The sequence below is a fragment of the Dipodomys merriami genome, unplaced genomic scaffold (genome assembly GCF_024711535.1).
Source record: "Dipodomys merriami isolate MVZ:Mamm:240054 unplaced genomic scaffold, mDipMer1.0.p SCAF_30, whole genome shotgun sequence".
Classification (NCBI taxonomy): Eukaryota; Metazoa; Chordata; class Mammalia; order Rodentia; family Heteromyidae; genus Dipodomys; species Dipodomys merriami.
The window spans coordinates 2,877,743-2,893,810 of NW_027204493.1; the positions used below are offsets into that span (position 1 = coordinate 2,877,743).

The 16,068-nt window shown below is 39.7% G+C and overlaps 1 protein-coding gene across 12 annotated transcripts in view; it reads left to right on the top strand.

Moving 5' to 3' along the window:
- Ttc23l (tetratricopeptide repeat domain 23 like) overlaps nucleotides 1–16,068 on the top strand; it is a 38,973-nt gene that overhangs the window by 1,097 nt on the left and 21,808 nt on the right. For 11 of the 12 annotated variants that reach the window (XM_070041002.1, XM_070041008.1, XM_070041010.1 and 8 more), the window contains 5 exons: nucleotides 19–90; nucleotides 1,919–2,102; nucleotides 5,904–6,027; nucleotides 11,977–12,133; nucleotides 13,815–13,940. In XM_070041002.1, coding sequence (XP_069897103.1) covers nucleotides 19–90; nucleotides 1,919–2,102; nucleotides 5,904–6,027; nucleotides 11,977–12,133; nucleotides 13,815–13,940 — 663 coding nt within the window. Of the gene's footprint in view, nucleotides 1–18; nucleotides 91–960; nucleotides 1,039–1,918; nucleotides 2,103–5,903; nucleotides 6,028–11,976; nucleotides 12,134–13,814; nucleotides 13,941–16,068 lie in introns of those variants that run through there. The other variant, XM_070041009.1, reaches the window with a different exon arrangement.

Consider the following 16,068-nt stretch of genomic DNA (forward strand, 5'->3'; position numbering starts at 1 on the left):
ACATGTGATTCTTGGTAGGAAGATGCCAGCCAACCCCATCTACATTCCAACTGTTACCAATGACACCGATTGGAACTTCTGCTTTCACCTGTAAGTACCATGGAATCTTGCTTGACATCAAACGAACTCAATGACAACCTTCTCTCCTGGCAAGCCTGGTAAAGAGCCTTTGGATGCATGTTGGAAGAGAAAGTTCCCCTGATGTGCTTAAATAATAATTAAGCTGAAAGTTTCATTTCTCTTACATGTTTTAATAATAACAATGCCAAAATATCTGTTTGTCTCTACAACTTATGTAAAGTGGAATCCAATAGATTCTTTCCTATCTGTAAAAAATTTAATGTTCCAGAAAATAGATTCTTTATAACAAGTCTGGTTTAAAAAAATCATTGACAACATGTAACCTACTCAATGAGAAAATGAGGTTTTATGAAACGTAATTAATTTTAAAATTCACATTATAATAAAGTTGATTGGGCACAAGGTATTTGTCCTCTGAAAACCCTGTGAGGGAGGTTCTGCCATTACCACATTTTACTGAGGAGTTTAAATAAAAAAGAAATTACTGTTAGTGATACTGATAATAAGGCATTCTGACTCCAGAGCCCATTATAACTATTATTATTATTATTCACTATTATCCTTAAGTAATTTTTCAATAGAATTTCATTTCAGCATATCAGTTTGTGAGTACATGTTGATCAACATTATCTCTTTCATTATTTTCCCCATCTCTTCCAAACCTACCATCCCTTCAATTTACCTAGTTCCATTTTCACATACGTACATTGAATATTATGACTTCATCCACCCACCTCCTCCTCTATCTGCCCTGAACCCCTGACCTTATTCCTACTCTTACCCCCAAAAGCACATCATCTAGCTTCATTTCTCTTTACCAGGACTCAATTTTGGTGTAGCTGACATACTGGGTCGGATATCTCTTTGTTTTAAAGAGCTATTCATTGTAACTGACTACTCATTGTAGGATGTTCAGCAGTATCCCTGGCCTCTACTGACTAGATGCGACTAGCACTAGTAAGTTGTGATAACCAAAATTACCTCAAACATTACCAAAAGCAGAAATCTTCAAGAGCAGGGACTTTAAACATTGGTGTCTTCACAAATGATGTGCTAACACACACACACACACTCATACACACAAACTAATCTAGTGTCAATGGACAGATTAAATTGAAACCCCTTTGCACAATTATGTGAAGATAATAATATAAAAACTACTAATAATGGAAAAAGATGAAGACAAGCAAAGTGGTAAGATAATATTGTCCAGTGAAGTATCTCTTAAAGGAGAGTAAGAAAAAGAATAGCGAGGCTGAATTATGAGTCTCCTTTGCTAACTTGTAATTTATTCCATATGTTGCCACCATCTAGACTAATTCTGATTAGTAGAAAATACTGTAATTATGCGATACTTTTTAACATACTCTGCTATGACTCTAGATTTTACTAACGTCAAGGTATTTTATGAGACAGGATACAATCTCCAATATGGTAACCAACATAGTCAGAATTGAAATATACTACCAAGTGCAGACTACAACACTGGATGAGTTGTATCACATTTATCTTCTTTAACTTCATCAGCTAGGTGTTGAATTTTATATTGACCTAATTTTATGAAGTAGGTGAAATAACAGCTTACTTAAGGCCATGTGTCTGGTAAACAGCAGAGCTGTGACTAATGAAAGTGACTGGTTCACCAAATTTATTTACTTTGAGCCACCACATTGCTGTCCTGGACGCTAGGCCTGAGAGTGACATGAGTATACCACTTAGCTTTATTTTTTCAAGTTTAATTTAGAAAACATGGCCTCATCCTTCACTGAGGAACTCTATTCCTTCAGTGCTATTTGTTTTTGAAGATCCTGACTTCATGTTTCTCTCATACCCACAGGTCACAACAAAACAAGATCCCAGCACACAAGCAAACAGATGAGTTATGCTTCACTTGTGAGTCGAGAGAGAGTGAAGAAGAGTCTAGAACTGAGGAAGAAGATGGCATTGACTGTATGTCTCTTCCCAGACAGAAATTAGCTCAGTCCCAGAAGAAAATCACTCAGCTGGTTAAGGAAAAAATGGTAAACAAGAAAAAATGTACTTTGTATTTATTTTCCATTAAAAATATGATAGAGATACTCCACCTTCACTGTAAAATAAAGCATATCAAGTGGAGGAAGATGTTTATTTCATTGTTAGCGAGAAAACAAAGCAGAAGGTAATTACCAAGCCAGTCTACCCTCCTTCTCCCTCCCTGGCTTGTGGTCTGTTCCTCCTTGGGAGTGTCTGTGTTCCATATTCTACACTAACAATTAACACCTGCTTTGTTCTATTGCCATTCAGTTAGGCTTAGTTAAATATTTTTTATGTCTCTCCTGGAAGGTTTCACTGTTACCTTTTGTATAGAAGGTAGAAACCGAATAGTAAGGCCCAAGGCCATGAACCAGAGCAGCCAAACAAATGCCCATGGCTCACACCTGTAATCCTAGTTACTCAGGAGGCTGAGATCTGAGAATCAAGGTTTAAATCTAGCCTGGACAGGAAGGTCTGTGAGTCTCTTATCTGTCGTAACCATCCAAGTGTGGAAGTAGAACTGTGTGGTTCAAGTGGTAGAATGCCAGTTTTGAGCAGAAAAAGCAAAGGACAGCTCCCAGGCCCTGTGGTTAAGCTCTAGAACCATACACACACACACAAAAAAAGAGTAATCAAGCTACGCTGAGGACTGGGTCAGGTCTAACAAGGCTAGGGGGTAGGTCTTCATTTCTAAGACTGAGTCAAGCACATGCAACTAGAGTCTTCAAACAAGTGTGTGAACAAGAGTATTCAAAGTCCAGGATTCTAAGACTGCAATGCTTTGAAAAGAGGCCCCCAGCCCACTTCCAGAGCATGACTTATCCACAGAGGGAGGAGCTTATACACTGGCTTCCTGATCATTCTTTTTCAAGGGAAAAAATGATTTTAAAGTACACGTATATTAAAGAAGGAGCTAGCTCAAGATAAACTGAGAAGTACCTCAGAGGCCAATGATAGAATATGATATCTCTCTAGATGGCTACTTGTAAGTTAACCTTTGTAAATTCCCCAAGTAACTAGCAAAGGAAAATCAGGCTGCTGCTGCTGGCTTGGACCTATCATTAGTTTACATCCAGTCTAGAAAGATTTCTAGAATCAAAACTTATCATGTACTATGTAGTTCATCAGCTTAGGTGGGAGATGGACAGTCAGGAGAATGTCATCCTTGAACTCAATGTGACACCATACCTGTATATAGCTTTCAGTGATTTACAATTACATAGCACTTTGATTTGAATCACTTAAACACTGACCTTAAAACTCTTGGGATTTCTCTAAATCTCAGAGTAGGATTTTGGGACTCTTGTCAGTTTTCCTGAAAGCAATGTAATGAATAAATATCATAATTTCTTTTCATCTCATCAGGAAACAGTAACCTGGCTTTGTGACCACAGGTGTTTGTAAAGTCACTGAAATAAGTGCCTGGAAGAAATTCTGTGATATCTTAGCCACCTCTGCCCATCATTCTCCTCCTTACTAATAGAACTTACTCACCAAATACTGTGTGTGTGTGCCTGCTCCATTCCCTGGCCATAGAGATGAGAAATAAACTTCTCTCAAGGAGTTGGGAAGACAGTTAATAGAGAAACCAGCAGAAAAGACAAGTAATATGTTATATCAGATAGGAATGAGTGCAAAATAGGAAATAACAGATAGCTATTTTAGAAAAGTAGCCAAGAAGGGCCTCTCTGTGGTAAAAAATGAAAAGAAACAGAAATATGCAATCAGTGAAAGAGTGTGTCAAGTGACTTGAGAGGAATAGTAGACCAAAAAATCCCTGCATTAGAAATTAGTTTGACCACTGGGTGCCAGCATCTCATGCCTGTAATCCTAACTAATCAGGAGGCTGAGATTTGAGGATTGCACATCAAAGTCAGCCCTGCCATGAAAGTCTGTAAGACTCTTATCTCCAATTAACCCCTAGAAAAGTGGAAGTGGCACTGTGACTAAAAGTGACACAGAGCACTGGTCTTGAGCAAAAAAGCTTAGGAACAGCACCCAGGCCCTGAGTTCAAGCCCCATGACTGACCAAAACAACAACAACAACAAGAGAAATGAGTTTGACCTGTTTAGGAAGGAATAGCTGATCAGTGTGGCTGTAGTAGAGAGGATAAGAGGAACAGTAGGGAAGTAGAAGATGAAGTATGGTGAGGAATTTGGATATGATATATGATATATATATACATATATATATACATATATATATATATATATATATATAAAACATCCTATATTATATTAAGCAGAGCCTAGGAGATCATGGTAAAGACTTTGGACTTCATTAAAAACAGAAAGTTGGAAGTTTTTGTGCAGGGCCATCATGTGATTTAATTTATACTTTCAAGAGAGTATGCTGACACATAAAATATGCTTAAAATATGGAAATTTATAAGCATAGTAAAGCATTTAGTCATCATTGCATGCGGCCATTTTGAAGGTTTTAAGAGAAAAAAGACATCCTGGGTCTTGCCTTTCTATTACAGACTACTTTTAGGGGACATTTCTCTTTAGGGACTTTTCAAGCTAATATTTGAAGAAGGAATGATAAAATTAGGATATCAGCATTTTATAATACTTTATGAATTATCCAAATAATAGAAAAAGAACTATATGTTATTTAATTTATGGGTTAATTATATTCTAATGGAAGAAAGGTGCCCCCTCCTGCTACTTTTGTAATAGTTGTAATCAAAACTAAACTCAAGGATAAGTTAGGTGTGGTGGTGCATACTTGTAATCCTGGAATTTGGGAATCTGAAGCAAAATGATGAGTTCCAGGCCAGCCTGGGCTACATATAACAACAAGCAAACAAAGTCAAAGCTGAAATCAGACAAAATTCTAAAGCTAGCTATCAGAATTAAGGCAGAACAGAGTGGTGGTGGATCATGTCCAGTGATACCATGATGATGCACTCACAAAATACTAGAGCAAACAAGCTAGATTCTTTAAGAAATGTTTTCTGAGAAAAAAATGAGAGAGAAAAGGAACCTCAGATGAACAGAGACTCAAGAGACTGACTTAGTCTGTGAACATCAAAAAACTGTTTTAACATATTAGATTTAAAAGATGAGATATTTTATATTAAGAAAACATTGTTAAAGGGTGAAAAATGCAGCAATAGTACTCACTAGACACTGTTGAAAGTGAATTATACAACAGGAGGGAAAAACTGGGAGAGAGCAAGGGAAAGGGTGACATGGTGCTAAAAGAAATGTACTCATTACCTGACATCTGTAACTGTAACTCCTCTGTGTAGCACCTTTATAATAACAATGAAAAAGAAAAAAATCACTGTTAATATTGTACTGAGACAATGATTTTGTTTTTTATAATTCCATATCTTTTAGAAATACTTATAAAAATGTATACATGAAGTAATATAAAGTCTTTGATTTGCTTCAACACAGTAGAAGAGGAGGGTGTCTGGAGGAGGAATACAGCTCCAAAACAGGATTTAACCATAGTGGTTCATATCCATATTGTCAGTGACATTTTTTCATGATAGAAAATTAAAAGAAATTATCGTGGCTAGTACATGAAATCTAGCATGGCGAATTAGAGTAGCAGCAGTAAGTGGCTATCATGTCCAGCCAGATTATAGATGTGGACAGTTGAGACTAGGTACTTAGACAGAGCTTGGCTATAGAGAATAGGAATGAGATGGAGCCAAATAAATGGATGGACCAGATGTGTCATGGGGAGGAATGAGAAGAAAAAAGATGACATTCATTTTTAACTTCTATTGAAGAGAGATACTTTTTACCTTTTTAACAGCGTAAACATTTTTAAAACTTTTTGCTTTCTACAGAATACCCAAGCAAACAAGGAACTGATTCGATGTGTTATCCTTTCTCGGATTGTTTTTGGGCAAGAACACTGGAAGTGTGCACAGGCTTTGGTCAACCTGGCGTATGGATACTTGACACTGAGAGGTATTTGGTTCCCCCAGCAGAGTCTAGGAAGGGCAGTCTGTGAAGGTGAATGGAGCTGGTGGGGTTGAGGATGACTGGGAGGGCACCCACCTGTCCCTCGGCAAGAGAAAGGAGAGCCCATGGTTAAGACACATAGTTATCTTAGAAAGAAAGACACTAAAGGTGATGAGGATTACTACTGGGTATTTTTCATATGACAAGGTAGTTTTATTTATTTAATAGCACTTGGAGGGAGTTAGTATTTTAATCCTTAGTTTATGAAGGAGACACCGAGCCACAGTGCGGGGGGGGGGGGGGGGGTTGGGGGGGGGAGCGGCGAAGACAACATCATGGATAGGGAAAAGATTTTTCTGGAAAGGTATTTTAGTATAAGATGGATTTCTTTGTTCAAATTGGAATCCTGGAACCCAAGGGAAAGCTTTGTAAGAGCAGAAACTTTGTTGTAGAAGTTTAGTATGTATTTATCAACAGATTGAGTCAAGAACACATTTCTGAAACAAGAGTTAGTAGGAGTATTCTAGGGTATTCTAGACTGCCCTCTCCTTAGGTATGAAAGAACAGCAGACACTTTAGAACAGACAGGTTATCCCTGGAAATCATACTGAAAAGGTAATTGGGGTCCAGATATCAAAGAATTTGGGAAATTTCAAAGGGATTTGAAAAGAAGTGGTAGTTTGTGTGTAAAATGAGACACTCTGGCTTTTACTGATAGAGGTAAAGAACAATTAGGCCTTTAATCCTTCCAAGACGACATTCAGTGAAGGCACTGATCGTGACAGTTGGCACGTAAACTTCAAATGTAGACTTGGTAACATATAGAGACTAATTCAATGTAGAGTGAGAGGTACCGACAAGAGTTGAAATGGGCTTGGGTACCTGTGGCTTATTCCTGTAATCTTAGCTACTCAGGAGACTGAGCTCTGAGGATCATGGTTTGAAGCCAGCTAGGGCAGGAAAGTCCATGAGACTCTTGCCTCCAGTTAACTACTCAGAAAAAGCCAGAAGTGGCTCTGTGGCTCAAGTATTAGATGCTAGCCTTGAGCATAAAGAGATTCAGGATAGTGCTCAGGACTGGAAACAAAATGAGTTGAAATGGAAGTGAGTATGACCTGGACATTGAGCTAAGTAGGCAGGGGATAGATGGTGTAGCTCAGTGATGGAGCATACTGCTCATGCACAAGACCCTGAAGGGAAGGAAGGAAGGGAGGCAGAGAGGGAGGGAGAGAGAGGGAGGGAGAGAGAGAGGGAGGGAGTTAAGGGTTATGGAGAGGGAGGCTGAGGAGGGTGGGAGGAAAGGAAAGGAAGGAGAAAGGTAAGAAAAGAAGAAAGAAAAAAAGGTAGCCAACAGGAAAGGGAAAGGAAGGGGGAGGAAGGGAAAGAAAAGAGAGGAAAGGAAAAAGGGGAGAAAAATTTGAGTCAATGGAGAAGTTCAGGCAGGTAGGTCAATTCTGTTTTTTGATGTTGTTAGGAACTGAAAAACAGACCTGAAAGTAAGAAAAGAACAATTTGGAAGGGATTAGCACATAGGAACAAGTTGAAGAGTATGGATGCGTATGACCAAAATAAGTGTGTAGAAAGACTTTGATTTTTTAAGTGCCAAAAGAAAAGGCAATAGGACAAAGGATATAAGACCTGGAAACAATAGCATTAGGAATGGGTAGTAAAAGAGGACCCAGAGAAAGTGAACCGAAAAGTTAACAGGGAATTGTTTGGAGAGAGGGTTTCAAAATGAAGTGCAGCATGTGTTCTACAGTTGCAGGTAGTAAGGTAAAGATTAGAGAGACAGACATCCATGATGTTGGCAATTAGCAAATTGCTAATACTTGGTTTATCCTGGGCCCTGGGACTAAAATTTTTGCTGGAATTCAGACTCAAATCGATGGCAACTGAACAGTAGAGGAAGACATTTAAGCAGGAGATCTGTCTAAACCTGGCACAAAGCTAGAGATAGCTTTTTCTGGAAGGGACAGAAGAGGACTATGGTAGGTCTGTACAAGGAACTTGGCCTGTATCTTCTGAAATCTACCATTTCTATGGTCAGTCATGGGCCTTCTTCATGTGTTTTCCAATTAGATTCTAAGCTGAGTCAAAATAAATGATGGTGTTCTTAACCTTTTCTTCTTAAATCACAGTTTTTCTTATAGGAATAAAGAATTACACTTGAGATAAGTTAGAAAAAAGTCTGACAGTGATGCATACCTGTAATCCTAGCACTCAGGAGACTGAGACAGGAAGCTCTGGAGTTTGAGTTTCCCTGATCTACATAGTGAGGTTCAGGTCAACTTGATTTTTCTTTTTTGGGTCTGGTCGTAGGGCCTGAACTCTGGGCCTGGGGGCTGTCCCTCAGCTCTTCAGCTCAAGGCTAGCGCTCTACCACTTGAGCCACAGCGCCACTTCCGTCTTTTTCTTTTTGTTTATGTGGTGCTGAGGAATCAAACCCAGGGCCTTGAGCATGCAAGGCAGGTACTCTACCACTGAGCCACCTTCCCAGCCCTCAACTTGATTTTTATAGTGAGATTTTGTCTTGACAGCAAGAGAGAGAGAAGAGTTTTTGTTTTTGTTTTTGTCTTTTTTCCTAGTCAAGAGAAACAGCCTCCTGGTTAGATGAAGTATTATTATCAAGTTTTTAACCTTAAATATTTGATAGTATCTGATCCATGGAATAAAACAATTCAGGCTTTAAAAAGTGAAGGAAGGGGAGGTGGAGAGGGAAGGGATGGGAGGGGAAAAACAAAGGAAGAGGTAACAATGCTAGATAAGAAATGTACTCATTGTCTTACTCATGTAATTGTAACCCCTCTATTTTTACAATAAAAAACATAACAAAAGCAAAAAAGCAAAAAAAAAAAAGAAAGAAAGAATAGAGAATAAATTCTAAAAAATAAGTGAAGTAGAAACATTGTCCAAAAAAAAGAAATGATGATACACCTTACTAATAGCAATAAAGTTACATTTCTAAAAAATTACAAACTTTTGAGAGGAATAAAGCACTTGTAAAGTCTACTTCATTTTCTTGTTGTTAGTCTTGTACATTTTAATTTTCTTGTCATCAGTCCTGTGCCTGCTTTAAAATGAGGAAACTACATTAGCCAGCCTTCCATGTGAACAGACCATAGGAATTCATGTGTTCATGCCTCATTACACGCATGCATGCTTTATAGCCACCAGACCTGTTTTCCTCATTCTCCTAGGTCTTTTCCAGAATCAGGATACAGAGGTCAAGGTCAGAGGTTGATGTCTTTCAATAAACAGTCTTTCTAAGAGTACTTAGTGAGAAACTTGTCTAAGTGAAATACTGGGAATATGATGTGAAGTCCTCCAAAAACTTAGTATGGCGAGTGAGCTACACACATGCCTAACTATGCTAGCAGGTGTGGGAAAGTCAGTATTGTGCAATTGATAGAAAGGGCTTTGGAGGTCAACATTGATGTTACAGAAGTTTGGGGAACTTCTGAGATGCAATGAGAGAAAGGAAACTGGAAGACTTTGAAAATGGATCCGTTGATGGAAGGATCGGGGAAAAAGAGTTAGCATTGAACCAGTTAGAGAAGAATTGTAAAGAGAATCAGGTTGGTTCTGTACCTAAGGATATCTGATGCTGAAGCCAGGTTGGGGTCTGAGGAATTATGGCTATATGTAAACATTAAGGCCTAGTGTCCTCAGGAGAACAGTTGCTCCACAGTAGTTTATACATAAGCCAGATCACAGGGATGAATGAAAGGAATAGGGACTTGAGACTATGGTACCTATTTTTCAGTTGGTTGGTTGGTAGGGACGGGGTCTTGTTATGTAGACTAGGTGGGATTCTCCTGCCTCAGACTCGTGGATATAGCCCTGTTCCATCATGCCTGGACTAGGCTGAATATTCTAAATATTTTATGTAGAAAGAAATAGTGGAAATAAGAGGGTAGCTAGAGCAGGTAGACAATTCAAGTGAAGAAAATTTTATAGGAAAAATGTAAGATTTTAGGCAAGAGAATTTTAAGATTTTTGTGAAAGTGGAACATTGATGGAGGTCATAAGACCACTCTGAAGCAGAGGAGAGACATGAACGTAAGTCTAGATAGACTAGCAAACTGGCAGCTAACACTTCATCTTATATTTCCAGCACACACTTTTTATGTCTTTGCACTCAAACTGCCTCTTCAGGCAAACTGGTCTTCTTACCTTTCCTAACACTCCTATAATCTCCCAGACCTCATGTACAAACACGTATACACCCTTTTAGGCTCACATATGCACACATGCATACACACACACACACACACACACACACACACACACACACACACACACACACACACTTCTGCTTATTCTGTTTCTCAGACCTCTGTGTTTGTAGTAACTTCTGCTAGTGACTTTTAGGAATTGACACAAGACAATTTAAGGGCCAGTTACCTATTATGTAATAGATCCTTGCCCCCACTCTCACTATCCAAGTTCATTTCCATCTCAGTTGATCTGTATGGAAAAGGTATCTTAGAAACTAATTGGCTTCAGAATTACTTTAGAGCTCTTGCAAAGAAGGCTTTGTTCCCATTCATGGTTGTAACTCATTAAGAGATCCTGCACATAGAACACAGGAGGCTGCAGAGCATCAAAGCCAACTCATTTTGAATGATCTCTGTTGTCCTAGACTTGCACCTATGCTGTGAAGCCAAGCTTCAAGGGCTAAAATCAAGGCAATCTGGGTAGGACCTGGGCCAGGGGTGTGAAGTGAGCAGAGAAGCCCACAGCCTAGATGGCAGAAGTGAATATGTTTATCAGTCCCTAGCTGTCTGTTTCCCCAGTCCCCAAAGAGAGGGCCAAAAGTGAAAAACAGTCATTGCTTTTATATAGTAGAATAAAACCAGGTTAGTGTGTCCTGTTGGTTCAGCTGCATCAGTATGAGCTGGGGCAGAACATGAGACTGTAGTTCTATAAATTGGGTGGTTTTAAGTCTGCCTCTGTTAGCTTGAATTAAGTGCTCAGGAGCACCAGCTTTTACCTGAAAGACCAGGGGGAAACCCTCTACCAGCTTTCTTTAGCTGGGGTTTTGTTTGACATTCTCTTTGTCTTCTTAGTGAAGGAACACACTGCTTTTAGAAATTAGATTCATGTGTGTGTGTGTGTGTGTGTGTGTGTGTGTGTGTGTGTGTGTGTGTGTGTGTGTGTGTGCGCGCGCGCAATTAGTATCACTAGCTTCATCTTGGATGAAAAAAATTCCCAGATGGAAGTGATTGTATTCATAAGCCCTTGTATTTATAGAGTGCCTTTTTCAGAAAGCTCAAAGGATAACATTATATGGCATAACATAGTTTGTTTCTCCATGTGCTTGGTAAAGGAGAGCTTCTATAATTATTTGTTGTCATTTGCCATTTGAAGGATGGGGAAACTTTGCCATGGCAACAGTAGAATTGAAAAGTGGAATTCTCCCTGCTGGGAGAGCTTCCTAAGGATCACTGAGGTTTAAGGTAGGAGTTCTTCACTAGGTCCCAATGGCTCATACCTGTAGTCCTACCTACTCAGGAAGCTGAGTTCTGAGGATTGCTGTTCAAAGCCAGTCCTTTCAGAAAAGCCCATGGGACTCTTATCTCCAATTAACAACCAAAACCTGGAAGTGGGGCTGTGGTTCAAGTGGCAGAGCACTAGCCTTGAACATAAAAGCTCAAGGACAAATGCCCAGGCCCTGAGTTCAAGGCCTAGGACTGGCACAAAAAAAGAAAAGAGAAAAAAGAAGATAGAAGTTCCTGGACCCATTTCTCTAGGAATTCTAACTCTAGGATTCAGCCTAAGAATCTATGTTTCTAAATAAGCATCCAGGTAAATTCTGCTTCACAACCAGATCTAGGAACTTAAACTGACAACCATTATGATAATCACACTGCTTGCCTTCTCCTCTTCCAGGAATGGCTTTGAAACACACCTCCTCAATGTCTGCCTTCTTGCCTCCCACTCTCTCTTCACCAGGTTTCCCAGCTCAGGCCAAGAAACATGCTGAGTCAGCTAAGAACAAACTATTGGCCCTGAAGGGAAACATGGCCTCGGAGGAGGAGGAGAAAGAAATCCTGGGAGCTCTGGTTCTGCTCTACTACACTCTGGGCATGGCCTGGCTCCTACAGAAACGATATCCTTTCCTTCCCAGATGGGTCTGGTGATTGGGGTCCTGGTCCACATATGACAGATGGATCATGTCATACATGGGAGGGAAGGAGAAGAAGACACAGAATCTTGGTAGCCTGCAGACCCTCTACTAGGTGCTTTCTCTCCATCTGCAGCAGCATTTATTTTCCTCATGTAAATGCGGAGTGGAGTCCTAGAAAGGATCTCACTAGCAACACATCTTCTTGCTAGGTGCTAATTTCCTGAGTCTGATCTGCTTTTCATTGAGCATTAAACATCAGTATTCATAATGGAGATGTGGATGATGGTGGTGGTAGTGTAGGAATGGGGAGAATGGGTTCGTAATTTAAAGCAGTTTGACAAACTAAGCTGCACCTTATAATTCTTTGGGGAGCTTTCAGAATTGCTACTGTGTGGGTCCCACATTAGAGACGTAGATCTAGAGTCAGTCGATCTGGGGGTACATTCATTCATTGAGATATTTGAAAGCCTCCCATGTGGTTATAATGTGCAGCCCAAACCCACTAATTTAATAGAGTTTAGTTTTAGTGGAGTTTTTGTTTTCTGGAAATATTATGGAGAGCACTTCCTGTGAAATGGGAAGCCAGACAAAATAGACAAAAGTAGTTCTCCATATCTTTGGGAGACAGTGGTATTTGCCTATGTTCCTTAGCTTTCTGACACTATAGCAAACACTTGAGGCATTCAACTTACAAAGTATAATGTGATGCCCAGTTTGGGGGTTCCGGCGCATGATCTATTAGCTCCTTTGCTTTGGTGCCTATAGCAAGGCAGTACATCATGGCAAGAACATGTGCCAGAATGGAACTATTTGCTCTTGGACAAGGAGCAAATGAGAAAAGAGGAGGATGGGCAGGTATCTCATTGTTTCCTTCAAAGGCCTTTTCCTTTTAGCCTCTTACTAGGCCCCACTTCCAAAAGTTGTTACTACCTCCAAATAACAACTGGGACCAAACCATTACCACGTAGACTTTATAGGGCACATAAAACCTAAACTGAAGCCATGCCTTGCCTCAAGAAGCTTGTAATTGATAGCTTTTAACGGTGGCGAAATGTTAATTATCATGAGCACATCACATGTGAGTCTGCTCTCTATTACCCCTCCCCCACTACAGTTTTGGTTTTATTGTGCAATTCACAAAGCCTGATTCATGGCCTTCCTCTGATACATTTGTCTGTCACCGGGGGCAGGGGGTGAGGAATGGGGGGGTGGGTATTGAAAATGAGAAGAATAGAAAGATGGTGGGAATTACCTGGGTTTTTGTTTCCTGTTTGCCTCTGGCCAAAAACTTGCTTTTCTTGGATTTTCTGGATTACACAGAAAGTCCCTTGTTTTTCCTATTCCAGTGAAACCACTTGGAGAAAAAGTGAATAATTGTTGTCATGAAGTAGTAAATGTCTCTACAGGAAATCTAATGTAATTTAAATTTTCCGTTCTCTCTTGCAAACTTTCATCTTCTACTGCAGGCCTACAGCACTAGAAATCCAGAGCCTTGTTCTTTTTCCAGAGAATGCTTCCCTCTTGATGACATACACACGTGGGGATTAGATCACCTAGTTAAATGCCTGTTTTCCAGCCTTGCTTCCTTTCCCCTGAGGCCCTTTTGTTTGCTTATCAATGTCTGTGTTGGTGGAGTAGTAGCCATTTGCCTTGACTATTTCACTGGAAAAGAAGCTTATTTCTATCTGCAGAAGTCAGAGACAACCATGAAGGAACTGACAGAATTAAATAAGGGATACATTTATGGAATGCCAATCACAGAGAAAGACCTAGCGATTGCTTTGGGCAGGTAAGATCTGGGCATAGAGAAAGTGAAACTTTTATGGAGGAGGCCTGGAGTTCCATGTTGTCTTGTTCCTCTATATAAGGGCAGAAAACTATTCAGAATTTAAAAAGCCAGGGGCTTACATGATAATAAAACAGGCTCATATTTACCAAATGTGTACCTACTTTTGCACTGTTCCACTAAATGTTCACAACCACCATTGCAATAGTCAGAAAAAAACTCTCTTGCTAGAGAGAAGAGGGCAAGGGGGCTGGAAGTTCCAGCCAGAGGACCACACGGACACCAAATAGACAGACAACAAAGTTTATTGCCAGCAAACTAACAATGCTGTGCCTTTCCGGCCAGGCGCAACACCACAAAATGCTTGTCTTGAAAAGGGGAGATCTTTATAGGGCCAGGGGACAGGAATGAAAAGGTGGAATTTACTATTTGTAACAATTGTGGTTAGGTCTAGGCTGAGGGCGTTCCTCTACTGCAGCTGAAGGTGACTGGACTCCATGAGTTAACAATTGCATTCAGGTCTAATCTGGTCACCTGATTTGGGAGAAAGGGCTGAGGAACTAAGATGGGGTTGTTAAGTCAAAATGGAGGAGGATATGCTACTAGGGACTAAAGCTATTTTAAGTTGGATCTATGATACGAATTCCTTAATTCTCAGCACACTGTTAAGTTTTCTCTTATATTTATCCTAGGATTGGCTGGCTTTGTTTTCTGGATTGTCTTTTAATTCAGTCATGAAGTACAACAACTTAGCAGATAAGTTAGTGAAGATAGCCAATTGGAGGCCATGGAAATTGCACAGCACGTGTATGACTTAAAGAAAGTTTTGTTCTGAGTGGAAATAAAGTTCATGGAATTCGTGCAAGCTAGAACAAGTCTTAACTGTTTTTCAGTTGAATTAAGGATCCTCTGAGAATTGGAATAATTAGAAATAAGAGTGGGCCCATCAGATTATCAGAAAAAAAATGAAGAGTTTACTGTTCCTTAGATTTTTAAAATATCTTTATATCCTAGAAAGCAAATCTGTTTGTAAAACCATAAGATGATTGAATGGTAAGTAAATGAAGCACATGTGTTACATCTGTCTCCTCTAAACAAACTGTGAATCTAGAAGTCAAATGGGAAATAGGGGGGAGATGTTGGAATGTCCACAACTAAATAAAATTATTGACTTAAGTCCATAGGACCGTATAGTAGAATCTAATAACTACCTCCTGCTGTCACACAGAGATGTAGTTAGAAGTTTTTCTGCCTTATGTAAAAGAAAGCTTTGTTTCCTTTTTTAGAATGAATTAAAATGTTTATCCATTCATTTTTTCCACAATATCCATTTTTTGCATGTACTGTTCGAAATGTTGGAATGCTTACTAGATACAACTACATACTAGACACTATTATGATTACTGTCCTAATGTATCTCATTCAATTAAATCAATTCATTCAACTGCACATCAAGTTAAAAATGAACAGTGGTGAATGACAGAGGAAAGAGACTTAATTGAATGTGGCAGTGTAAAGGAGACAAGGAGGCTGAGTGACCCTGAAATTCTCTTGAAATTGCCTTCAGGATACTGGCATACGTTTTTAAGTTTAAGTAAGAGAAGAGTTGGAGGCAGCGGCCAGAAGTATGTATCATTAGGTGGTCCTGGTCAAAGGTATTCCTTGGATATTGGATGGTGTCTAGTCATGATAAGAAGTTATTATTTGTCTGGGGTGGGGCAGGCATTTGGTTTTCTTACAAAATGGATCTGCCCTTCTTGGAGTCCCAAGGTGATTATGGAGAGGAGAGAGGAAATCACAAATAAGCAAGTAACTTCCTTCATGTTGGAAATCCCCGAGTTCTTGAATACCAGAGGCTTCAAGATTGGGCTTTCAAACCCAGAGGCTTATGGTGTTTGGCCCCTAGATCTAGAGGCTGTTGAACTAAGCTTTCAAAGCCAGAGACTTCTATCTAGGTGCTCAAGTTAGAAGCATTTGGGATTTGAATGTTACCGCTACTTCACCCAGCAGCTATAGACCTGGCTCCTAAATTTCAGATACTGGAGGCTTTGTTTCATAACCCTTAATGACTCTCTGGACCTCCCCCAGTGACCATGGCATTCAACTCTCACAGTCTTGAGTCTTCACAGCC